The 12,311-nt window shown below is 38.2% G+C and overlaps 1 protein-coding gene across 3 annotated transcripts in view; it reads right to left on the bottom strand.

The window, feature by feature from the left end:
• Window positions 1–12,311, bottom strand: part of RRAS2 (RAS related 2) — an 84,542-nt gene that overhangs the window by 21,443 nt on the left and 50,788 nt on the right. For all 3 annotated transcript variants that reach the window (XM_067749819.1, XM_067749817.1, XM_067749818.1), the window contains exons 2-4: window positions 7,480–7,567; window positions 6,463–6,565; window positions 6,182–6,290 (exon numbers count right to left, since the gene is read on the bottom strand). In XM_067749819.1, coding sequence (XP_067605920.1) covers window positions 6,182–6,290; window positions 6,463–6,565; window positions 7,480–7,567 — 300 coding nt within the window. The remainder of the gene's footprint in view (window positions 1–6,181; window positions 6,291–6,462; window positions 6,566–7,479; window positions 7,568–12,311) is intronic.

The following is a 12,311-nucleotide window of genomic DNA, read 5'->3' as shown; positions in this document are numbered from 1 at the left end:
AGTTTGATTTTGATCTTTTTACATCTTCCATGTCTCTACTTAACATAGTCAATATTCAGTCTTTTCTCTAGCTTCTTGAACATATGGTATATGGTAATAATAACCATTTTAATTTCTCTGCTCACCAACTCTATCATCTGTGTCATCTCTGGATCTGTTTCTATTCACTGTCTTTTCTCCTTATTATGGGTCATATTTTCCTGCTGCTTTACATGCTGGGTAAGTTTTGAGTGGATGCGTGGCTACTAGATTTTTATCTGTTGAGTTCCGGATAATTTGTATTCCTATAAATATTCCTGAGCTTTCTTCTGGGATGCAATTATTCGGAAAGTTTGATCCTTTCTATTGTACAGTACCAGAACAGCATTACATCTAAGGCTGATTTTGCCCCACTACTAGAACAAAACCCTTCTCAATGCACTATTCAATACCCCAGGGATTATCAGGTTTGACACTCTGGCTGATTAGAATATTCCTGGGCCCTGTTTTAGCTCAAGGTATTGTTCCCTCTAATCCTTTCAGGTAGCTTCTTCTCCTAATTTAATTTTATATTCTCAAAATTCAGCACCTTCAATGCAATATCATTAGGCCATTACATTAATGCATATACATCTAACAATTACTTCATAACAGTTTATACTCTGTTGTATTCTGAAAGAGTGGCAGGCAGGTTCTACATAGTATTAGTATACCCAAGTTTATGTAACTTTAAAATCTACCCTGCCTCTCTTCAAAACAGCACAGGTACCATAAGGCCTATGGTTTGAAATATCAATCAATCAAATCAAGCAAGCAATTAACAATAAGTAAGGAAGCCAAGTAGGAAAGTAAATCTTTACAGAGCCACCAATTTAGAAAGGACAATTCTTTTTAAGAAAAGTTGACATAAAATTCCTTGAAGTAAAATTACATCTTGAAGTGAAAGAGATATAAAAGAAGAAAAGTAAAAATAAATTTTTGTGACATGTCAGTCTTAATCAATTATTTACTTTACTAATATAATTTGATTGGGGGAGGGAAATATATATCCTTAAGAATTTTGTTCCTTGTATTTCTGCTCAATTATTCTTTAGAAAGCTACCTTGCCCTATCCCACCTACATAATGCAATTCGGCCAGAGGGAAACAGCAAATGACCTATCTTTATACAATTGAGAAAAATTAATGAATTAATGGTCTAGATGACAAAACAATCCCACGGCTAAGACTGTCTATGTGCTTCATTTATTTATTTTTAAAGCACGGTCTTACATCAGTCTTCCAGGAATCGAGGTCAGCAAAGTTCATACACACATTTCTGGTCAAGAAATCTCTAACCACACATAAAGCTGCTTATGAGCTTACTGGTGTAGCACTTTTAACGAAGATAGCATCACTACCACCAAAGGAAAAAAATATGACAAAAAGAACACCACATGTACCAAAGCCAAAACACTGTGAAGCCAGAAATCAACAAAAGATTAAAAGCTACACAAACAAGGATTTCCCAGAGGTTCCCCAACCCAGAGAATTTTACAAAGATACCAAATCCTAAGCCTGGATATTCTGGTTTAGTAGGTCTGAGTGCTACCAGAAATGTTTTGTTTTAAACAACAAAGGTGAACCTGATGCAAGAAATTCAGATTTACATTTTGGAACCTCCAGTGGGACTCAGTTCTAAGGCACAAATGAATATCTGTGAAAATCCACAATAACATGGGTTTATCTAATACTACCTATTTCTAAATAGAGAAGAGCAAAATGGGAATGATGAGGGCAGCTTTATTAAACAAACTAAGTTTAATAAGAATAGAGTACAACATCTGCAATAGTCACTTAGGGATGTGTTGAGTTAATGAATAACCTAAGTTTACAGAAGCAAAACTTGTTTTGTTTTTCAAAAATATCTATTATGTAGAAAGAATCAACATATTAATACCACATCTTGATTCACTGATGCCTTGATTCATTCATTCAGCAACTGTATACTGAGTGCATACCTTTGTTCTCTGTGCTAAGGACAAAACATGAACAAAACTAAGTGGTCAAAACTGAGAAGCCATCATGGCGCTTACAAATCTTTTTTTTTTTTTTTTTTTTTTACATCTTTATTGGAGTATAATTGCTTTACAATGGAGTGTTAGTTTCTGCTTTGTAACAAAGTGAATCAGTTGCAGACAAGGCACAAACAGGTGAGGCCAGAGAAGACCCTTACTCTATTGTTGGGGGGAGGGGCTTCTTTTTCCTGGGAGGCTGCAGGGCACATTGTGGTCGAGGTACTGACAGATAAGAGGAGTGGGGATTAATACACTTAAGTAATCTATTGTTATAAGTGTAATGGGCTCCTTTCTCGAATTAATGGTGGCCAGTAGAAATTAAGTACCTAACAAGGGGGACAGGAAAGGGAGAAACTGAGGCAAGCCAGGAGAGGTAAAAGGGGGAAAAGCAAAAACAAATTTTTTAAAAAAGGCAAAAAACCATTGACTTCTAGACGAGGCTGAGTCAAGGACAAGGAACTTGAAATCAGAGCTATCATGAAGTCCACAGTCCAAGCCCACACACAGCTGCTGTATGAAATTTCAGAATCAATATGTTGTCATATTTACCTACGTTTACATTTTAGCAAGGGCAAGTAAATCATTTACCCATATTTTCTTCCTATACCTCTGACAGAATAAACAAAATGATCAATATATCTCTAAGGGCCCAGGTATGTGGTAACACTGCCATTCAAATTCTACAGATCTCTCTTTATTTCGGTGACCTTGTTTTTTCTACTGCTCTGTCATAAGTGCCTAGAAAATGTTCTATAAAAAAAACTGGATGAATAGGTGGGTGGAAGAAGCAAGTCCACATAGATACAGAAGTCAAAAGGAAATAGGCAGTCTCTTCTGGCTGATCTCCCATCCCTGATGTGTTCAGAATCTCAGGAGCAGTAGTAGGAATGCCCAGGGCTGACCCACAAATTCAAAGAACATGGGGAACTGGCATTTGCTATGTAAGAGAAAACGGGCTAGAAGCTAGAGAAAGTCCAAAGGGTAGAGCCTAAGACAAAGGCAGAAAAGAACAAGCTGATCAGCAACTAAGAGCAAGCCAGACTGGTCACTGACCTAAAGAGATGACCAAAAAGTCAGCATTTCCAAACAAGTAGAAGAAGTTATTATGAGGTGCCTGTGGCCTGTCCAGGATCAGTTGGTAGAGCAAGTAAGGGTGCCAAGGCATTACAGAACATCATCTTTAATTCTGAAGAGACTTCTAAAAGGTAAAAACCTTTAGTACAGCATCTCAATTTCAACTGCACCAAATATGGCCCTCAAGGCTTGGAGGGGTAAGGCATGTTTGTCTTTGTACATCCAGGACACAGAATGTACACAGAAGAGAGTGTGCCTGAGCCCTAAGACACCTGAGAAAGACAAGGAAGTACCAACAAAAGGAGAGGGGAGGGGGGAGGATGCATAGGGAATGGAGTTCCAGAGCTAAGTAAACAAAGTGTTTCCAAAAGGAAAGTGTGGGCAACTGTGTCAAATGTTACATCTGTGCAAGTGGTGACCTTGACCAGGTGCTATGCCTGCAGTCAGTGCAAACAAGAAAAAGAAAGGAAAGGAAGTAGAGTGTAGATAACGCTTCTAAGGAGTTCTGCTTACTAGGAGGAGCAGCAAAAAAGGTTCTCAGGGAGGAATGTGAGATTAGCTTTTGCCGTGGTTATTACTTTTTGTTTTAAAGGTGAGAGCATTGTAGCATGTCGCAAGCTGATGGGAATAATCATGCAGGAGAGAAATGGAACACCTGGATGGAACAATTGCTGGGGTGATGCCCACGAGGAGCAATGGATGGGCTTCAGTGCCTATCAGAGAGGCTGGTCAGGGAGGTGAAGTTTATCCATGCAAGTGGGAAGAAGCAGAATTAATGGGACATACGTGCCCTTAGGTTAGTGCATGTGGAAGTGGGAACATGTAAAAATATCTCAGTGAACTAGGAAAATACCACTCATCATCAATCTGCTGAGGATGAGGAAGGGGAAGAAAGTGTTATTAATTTAAAAATAGAAAGTAAGTAATAATCATCCAAACAAGTGGGAAATGAATAGACTAGAGAAATGTAGTAGGATTTCCAGTCAGCACTAAAGGCTCTCACATAAGAGTAATGATGATGACCTTTACGCCTGAGTGCAGGGTGAAGGAACCTAGAAAAGAGAAGACAAAGCATGGGAGGAATAAAATGTTTCTTTGTGCCTATCCTTCAGAGAGGAGAATCTATAGGAAGGAGCAGAAAAGTAAGCAGTCAGTTTTCAGCCATTTGCTTTTCTCCCTTGGATATATATACATTTCAACTTTTCAGCATGTACATAGTACTTAATGTCTATGTATATGTTTTAAAGCAGAGAAATTAAGAACTTACCCCAAGCTAATTGCCTATCTTTAAGGTGATGGAAATATTACACTTATCATCCCCTATATTGCTTCTTTTACCACCTTGTTCTTACTTTACTCTGAAATCTATTACTTTTATAAAAAGAAAAAACTTAGAAGAAAAATTTATAAATCTATCGTAAAAACAAAGCCAAAGTGCCACAATATGTTAATATCTGCAGACAGATGGAAACCACACTCCAAATACTGGCAATCTTCAATATATAAATGACTTAAAAGTAACTCATACAGACCCCTTGCCCCCAAGCTAATCATAGCAAGGCTTGTTTAGTTCTGATGGACATACTCCCTTTCCTCTGTTCTCCCTAATCTTGCCTAAACTATAGAAGGCTCCCACCTCACCCCAGGCCTACCACTTATTCCTTTACTGGAGTTACCACCGTAAAAAAGTTTGAAAAAAATCACAGCAGGAAACATATCTATCTAGCATTAGATAGGGCAAGAACTGCTTGCTCCCTGCAGAGTTACTTTGCCATTATTCCCCAGATCCAACGACATCTAAAAGTGTTTCTAGTACTAGAAAGGACTGAGAAGAGCAGTAAAAAGGTTCTACTGGGCAATATTTAATAAACATAATTAGATTCAGAAACACTGAAGGAAATGGTCCCCCAAAACTAAAATATAAATGAGAAAAAAAAATGGGACTGTCTACTCCAGGTTTTAAGATGTGAGCAATGTCATATCCTAAATTACTTCCAACAGCTTATACTGGTTTGAAATGAAGACTGAATGTTTTCACCTTAAGTTTATAATAATTCAGATTTGAAAGAGGTCTGACAGTAAAATTCATTCTACAACAGGTAAACATTTCTAAACCTTAGCATTAGAACAATATCATTCTCTTAAGTTCATGCTTTAAACTTGGTATACCTTCAACAAAATTTACAAATAGAGCACACAAATCAAAGATTATATTTTAAATAACAGTTAACTACAAAATGGAAGGCTATCCTCAATGCTGTTTATCAACCAATTTTTCCTGATGTTTGCACTTTCAATCAAAATCTGTTAACACAAAAATCTGTTAACACAAGGTTATATAGAAACAAGAGAACTTAAATACTGGCAAAAATTAAGTATTTAAACAATTGTATTCCAGATGTGGGATAGAGACTAAAGACCTAAAAGAAATGAAGACACCAAAAGAACCCCCAAATAATGCAGAGCCTCCATTAATTTATATCTGAACTTGCTCCCCTCCCTCACAGAAAGAGGAGGCCAATATTTACCCAAAATTTTTTAAATTGTATGTGAAATAAGTGGGTAAAGAACAAGTGAGTATAAACAAGCCTGCAACTAAATACTAAAAATATTATTTTCCTGCAGGTTACTGGTGTTAGAGCTGCCCATGTGAAGAATTAACGGAAAATTCAGTCATTAATGGGACTTAGGAAAAATCCAAATACTGTAATTTAAATCAAAGTCATTCTCTAAATGAGGTAATTTAGCATTAATACTGAATTACAGGTAAGTTTAGGAGTATCTAACTAAATTAGAGCTGTGGGTGTTACCTAAGAAATTACAACATGTGAATGGAGCTGGTGCAAATACTTGCTGGCTTATAGAGTCCACTGAAGTTCTGTATACTATGTAAAAATGTAACGCCCCCAGATCTACTTCCTTTTTATCTGTCACCTATCATAGGACCTCTATGAAATCCAGTGTGCCACACTCAGCACAGTGTTTTTGATCACGGCACTTTCTCATTAAACATATCTGTTCACTCACATGATTACAAATAATTGGCTTCCCAATAGCAAAATTCCTTCTCACCTGTCTCTGATGATCCAGATCTGCTTTATTACCAATTAAAATCATTGGAAACTCATCACGATCCTTTACTCTGAGAATCTGTCTTTGAAACTTATAGATTTCTTCAAAACTAAAAACACAAAAACAAATTAATCAATTTGGTCAACTATCAGAATTCAGAGTCCCATGCTCCATTTACTACTTTATTACTTTTCCTTTTTCTATAAAAATAAGAATGCAAATTCAATGAAACAGTGATCTAGACATGAACAGGAGACCTACAATTGAATATTGATACAAACCTGCCTCTATCTGTGACTGAAAAGACCAACAAGAAACCCTCGCCAGTTCTCATATACTGTTCTCTCATAGCTCCAAACTCCTCTTGTCCCGCTGTATCCAGAACTAAAGAAAAAACAAGAAATGTAATTATGTTCGTGTTTTCATCTTACAAAAATGGCTTCCTCACAAGGGCAGGCCCAGTTAAACTGGGTCCTCTGGAGCACACCATACTTAGTATAATTTAAAAAATGGCATTCTCCTTTTAGTACTTTATTCAATGCTAAAGACAAATATATTCTAATGGCAGACAGTTTCAGAGTTATCTTCATCAGTGCAGGTTGATTTTGTACTTAGACTATATTAGCATAGCAATTACAAGGTCAAGAATATCAAATACACCTAGGCAGACAGTCAGATAACCTCTGAAGTCTCTTGGATGTTTACCTCCTCCATGAAAAGAACTGAAAAAGATACCTGTAAATTCAAGAAAGAAATGCTGGTCCACCCCACCCCCCAAATACCATACTGAATGTACAGATGCTAATGTATTTCTTGATCTCTGTGAATAAAAGAATCATACAAGTTAAAAGAAAAGGGCTTTCTTTTGTGGAGAGGTGGAAAGTTTAGCCAAGCACAAAACACTATTTGCTAAGGCCTCTGTGCTATAAACTCTAAGCAAGTTAGCAAATGTTGAAGCCTTTCTATATTTACTTCACCCATTTCAGCCTTCATCAAAAGGTAGGAAGAGCCGAAACCTCATGTTTTTTCCAAATGTCCCAACAAACACAACTTCAGCAAGTTACAGTGACATGACCAATTTCACCAGGACAAGCTCAATCCAATTATTTTACATAACATTTACTGAGGAATATTTAAATTGCCTAGTATGCAGATTCATCAATCAAAACTAATGAAAGAGATGGGCTTATATTCAAGATCATCTAACATTTCAATTGTAGTATTTAACCTAGCAAAACATCAAAGCTTACTTTTAAAAATATGATACGTGAACCATCAAATAAAGGAAGATTACTTACTATCTAGCCGGGCTGCCCGGTCATCTATCACGCACTGCTTTGTGTAGGAGTCCTCAATGGTTGGATCATAATCCGTTACAAAATAGGACTGTAAGAAAAAGAACCTTATTTTAAAATTTATGTTTACCTGCCCAAGTACCAATGTAACTTTATCCAGAATTAATCAAAATAATTTCATTGTATTAAGGTTTATCCTACTATGTCAATTCCCCATTAAATGAAGTCTATTCCGAGCAGGTTTCAAGTAGAGAAAGGGTACTAAGTATCTCTGAATTTTCATACGTGAAATATGCAAGAAGACTGTAGAAGATCTACTGCAGTAGATCTGTTTTTTTTCATAATAACTTATATACACCTAAGACTCTAGATCTCTAATTCCAGAAAAACTAGAAAAACACAGTAAGCTATAATTCAGGTCTATCTGCAACCCGATGGCAGGCATCAGTCCTTAGAACAAAGTAGTTTGAAACAAACAGGATAACACAAAGTCTGCCTGATTCAATGCCTCATCTTCCTTTCTCCACTTTTCGCACACCTTGTCTTAGAGTTCCCTTTCAGCTGCCTTGTGTATTATCCTAAGGAAATGATTTCACGATTTTTTTTCATCTTTGTGGATCTCAAACTTATTCTTTCACTAATATTTTTGTTAGTTTTTCATCTTAACTTCTATTTCTTCTTCTGTTAGCAAAGCCACCCCACTGTTATCTTATGATATCATCACCAGAAGGAGGGCAGTTAAGGTAGCAGAGTAAGAAGGGAAGAGTCTTAGCAAACCACTTAATGTTTGTATATTACATTTCACAATCTTTTTTTAAAGGTTTTAAAAAGAATCTGAAAGACAACTTATTTCCCCCTTCATACAAAAGGACACTAACTAGGACACTGACATCAGTTCTGAGTATCTCTCTCTCTCTCTCTCTCTCTCTCTCTCTCTCTCTCCTGACTTCCTCACAGCCTGTTTTGCCACTAGGCTCATTACAAAATCTGAGGGATGACTTGAAAGAAGGCAGCTTGATGCTAGGAACACGCACCAAAGGTGCTCAGTCACTCTTCAGGCAAGGGCTCCTGGAAGCCGGACCTGCTGGCTCCAGGAATACATCATTCTTAAGTGACAACCTCTGTCTGCATGGTGAGCTGTACAAACACCAGAAAGCTACTCAGAAGTAGGCACTCTGAACAGGACAGCAAAGAAACTCCTGGTTTGGCGGGGGGAGGGAGACTGATCTGCTCCCTACCATGACTCTACATATTTATTTTATTTGTGAATGACACTTTCTATTTTTTATTTATACTTTTGGATTAACTTCAATTACAGAATTCGGTATCCATAATCCTATTTCCCTTTTGATGGCTTCATTTAAATGCATGATTTATTAAACAACGTCTATTAAAAACAGAAACATTTACCAACAGGAGCAGCTTCGAGTAGAAAGCCATCTCCATCACCACCCCAGCCCCAGTTAAAAATACACAGATATCAAAACAATCCTGAACTGACTTTCCGGCACCCACACCTCTTCAAAAAGTAAATACAACTGGCAATAACAATATTCTTTGTATCCACTACTCTAAACAACACAAAACAGCAGTCTTTCACCAAGCAAGCTGGATAGAGCATGCTATTTATATCTTAAGATTAGTTTCCTGCAACATGTTTCTCCATAGTAATCTGACACTTCTTGCCATGCTTTCATCTTGTAAAACCTAAGTTTCATTGACTACCCCCAAGTTATGCCTAAACGTGCCAAAATGTCCCTCCCATTGTGTCTGAAAACACAACGGACAAATATTAAATATATATTTTCAAATGTCCAAGTCATGTATAATAGCTAGAACTCTTGCAATGTGATGGGGTTTTTTGCATTGTGATACCAAATTTAAAAAAATAACACGTACAGAGGATGGTTGGTTTGAGCAACTTTGAGGGCAGTTAAAATAAACTGTTTTTCCTTTCTGTGACTGTGGAAGTTTCTTATTTTCTTTGGATGTCTTAGCTCTTGAAATACAATCTTAATGTTATAAGAATTTTGCCACTTCACTACCACTGGCATGCATTTATTCCACTCATTAATTTTTAAGACAAATTAATTGTTGGAATTTCTAGATATTTAGGTCTACGTTTCATCTTTGTTGTGTCCTATTTTCAAAATTTGTAGAGGCCTTGCTACATATAAAGAGCCATCCTCAGAGCATCATCCTCCCTCATGAAGATCCATCTTAAGGAACATTACTCTGAGGCCTGACTGTCACAGAATCAAAGATCCCTTTCCCTCTCAAAATTCTAATAAGCCACAGGTTATAATGTGCCTAAAAACAGCAATCATCGTGTGCAGGTAAGAAAGATAATCATTACCTCCTACCACAAAGACATAACATTTTTGTTACTTAAACCTGGGCCCCAGACATTTGAGGCAGCAGATCACCAACAAGAAATCAGTCTCTGACAATGGGCAGTCCTGGATTTAATTCTAACTCTGCTACCTTCTAGCTGTAGAACCTAAGGCAAGTTACTTTACCTCTTTAACCTTCAGCATCTGTAAAACAGGATAGTAACAAAACCCCATGGAACAGATAAAATGAAGTAATGAATATAAAGCACCAAGACATGCTGATGATTAATAAATGTTAGTCAGTGCATTGTTTTGGTCATGTAATTAAATGGTATGAACTAACATTTTTATTCAAGTAAAAAGATGTGCTAATACCACGAACAGCTGTTATAATTCCAACCCTAGTTATACCACAGACCAAACTTGGTATCCAAAATGTTGTGTATCAAGATAAAGCTCCCCATCTGGAGTTCTGGAAATATTTTTTGGGTTTGAGCAGTAATTACACAAGTATATACATATGTAAAAACCTCATCAAGCAGTACATTTAAGATGTGTGCACTTTTTTGTACATATACAAATTATACCTCTATAAAATGCATAAATGGTTCCCCACTGCTTATAGGATCCAGCCCTTTTTTTTTTTTGCGGTACGCGGGCCTCTCACTGTGGTGGCCTCTCCCGTTGCGGAGCACAGGCTCCGGACGCGCAGGCTCAGCGGCCATGGCTCATGGGCCCAGCCGCTCCGCGGCATGTGGGATCTTCCCGGACCGGGACACGAACCCGCGTCCCCTGCATTGGCAGGCGGACACTCAACCACTGCGCCACCAGGGAAGCCCCAGCTCTTTCTTTACACAGTTCACAAAACCCTCCAGTTTGATGTGTGTCGTTCACCATTCAAAGTGTTATTTTTCACTACCTGAAACCCTTCTGCTGATTGCTCTTGCTCTTGGTTTCATTCATTTGTTCAACAATTATTTATGGGGCATCACAGGGACAAGGTCCTTACTTTCACAGAACCCACTGCTTTTTACACATCTAGCAATTGTGCTGTGACTGGGGGCAAGGGGAATGGGGAGTATTAATTGCATTGGCCAAAGAACAGAAACAGCATGAAATGCGAGTAACATGCTTGTTCGGAAGGCAACAAAATTTAAGCAGTTAATACTGCAGTCACATATAGGAACTATGTGTACAATTCACTTATGAGCACAGAGCCCCAGCAATGTGCCTGAAAACAGCCTCTCTCCTGAAACTGAAAATAGTTACCAACCACAGCCCAGAAAGGATATTTTGTAGCAGAAAGCAAGAAAAACAAAACAAAACACAGCACTGCATTGTGGAAGACAGTAGAGGCTCAGGCAAGGGTAGGAAAGCACAGTGGACTAGAGTTCAGTCCACTGAAAGGGGGAATGAGGGTCGGGGGTGGAGAAAGTAATGTGCTTTCTTGAAAACACAGGAAAGGATGCATGGAGAAGAATCTCAGCCAGAAAGAAATGGAATGCCTCCTTTCAATGAGCGGGATGCCTTCCAGGTAGTAAGAAGGGCAAATATGGACCTAAGTCTCTTTAAGGTTGTTAGGATTTATTGGAGAAAAGTTTAAGATTAGGGAAGTTTCCCATTCAGACAGGGAGACTTTTCCCTGATAAACTCTGGTCTGAGTAGGGTTGTCCAAAGCTCTCAGTAACAGAATAGTGATAGCTGGGAATGTTATTCCTGCATATATGCCACTAGGTTGCACAACAGGAGCTCCGCTTGGCTTAAGAGAATTCCCACTTCGTTCTCTTCCCATTCAAAGAAGTTGCCTTAAGGAAGCTAAGGAGGAGCCCAGGGAGGAGCTGAGGCAACTTCTGCATTTAGTGGGCAGGAGTGACCAGTCACTCTCTCCAGACACCGAGCTGCTGGTGAAAGTGTAGTTCCCAAGCACTGCCACAGAGCGGTGCGTGGTCTACACTTTGGGATGGGTAATTTACTGGAGATTCTGGGAAACTCAGTAAATCCAGCTCACTGGTTAAAGTCCACCACGCTTGCATACAAAAAGGACAGGAGATTAGACCTAAGGTAGCACTGGGGAGCTGTAAACAAATGACAGGGCATTTCTGAGCATAGCATGATTCTTAGGAGTCCTCTAAACACATAGGGTGCAAAAAGAAGAGGGGAAAGGGAGAGAGCAGAGGAAGGAAACTGGTTAAACAGTATGGGAAAACCTTGACAACTACTGAATCTGGGTAATGTGTATACGAGTGTATATTATACTATTCTCTCTACTTTTGCATATATTATTTAAAAGAATTTAAATCTGGTGGTAGCACATTAAATACTACAGGAAGGGTCAAATCAAGGGAAGAATATACTGGATCCTTTTTAGTCCTGAGCTTTCTCCTCACTCTACTCAAGACCAACTAACTCACCTAGAAACTTGAATTTTTTTTCTTGGCCAGACTATTTTGCAGCTCTCTTTATGCTTTATCTTTTCACTTTTATTGTCCATGCTTCCCCCAA

The sequence above is a fragment of the Pseudorca crassidens genome, chromosome 9, assembly GCF_039906515.1.
Source record: "Pseudorca crassidens isolate mPseCra1 chromosome 9, mPseCra1.hap1, whole genome shotgun sequence".
Classification (NCBI taxonomy): Eukaryota; Metazoa; Chordata; class Mammalia; order Artiodactyla; family Delphinidae; genus Pseudorca; species Pseudorca crassidens.
The sequence above is the reverse complement of the archived record's forward strand: the minus strand, read 5'-3'. Positions and strand labels throughout refer to the sequence as shown.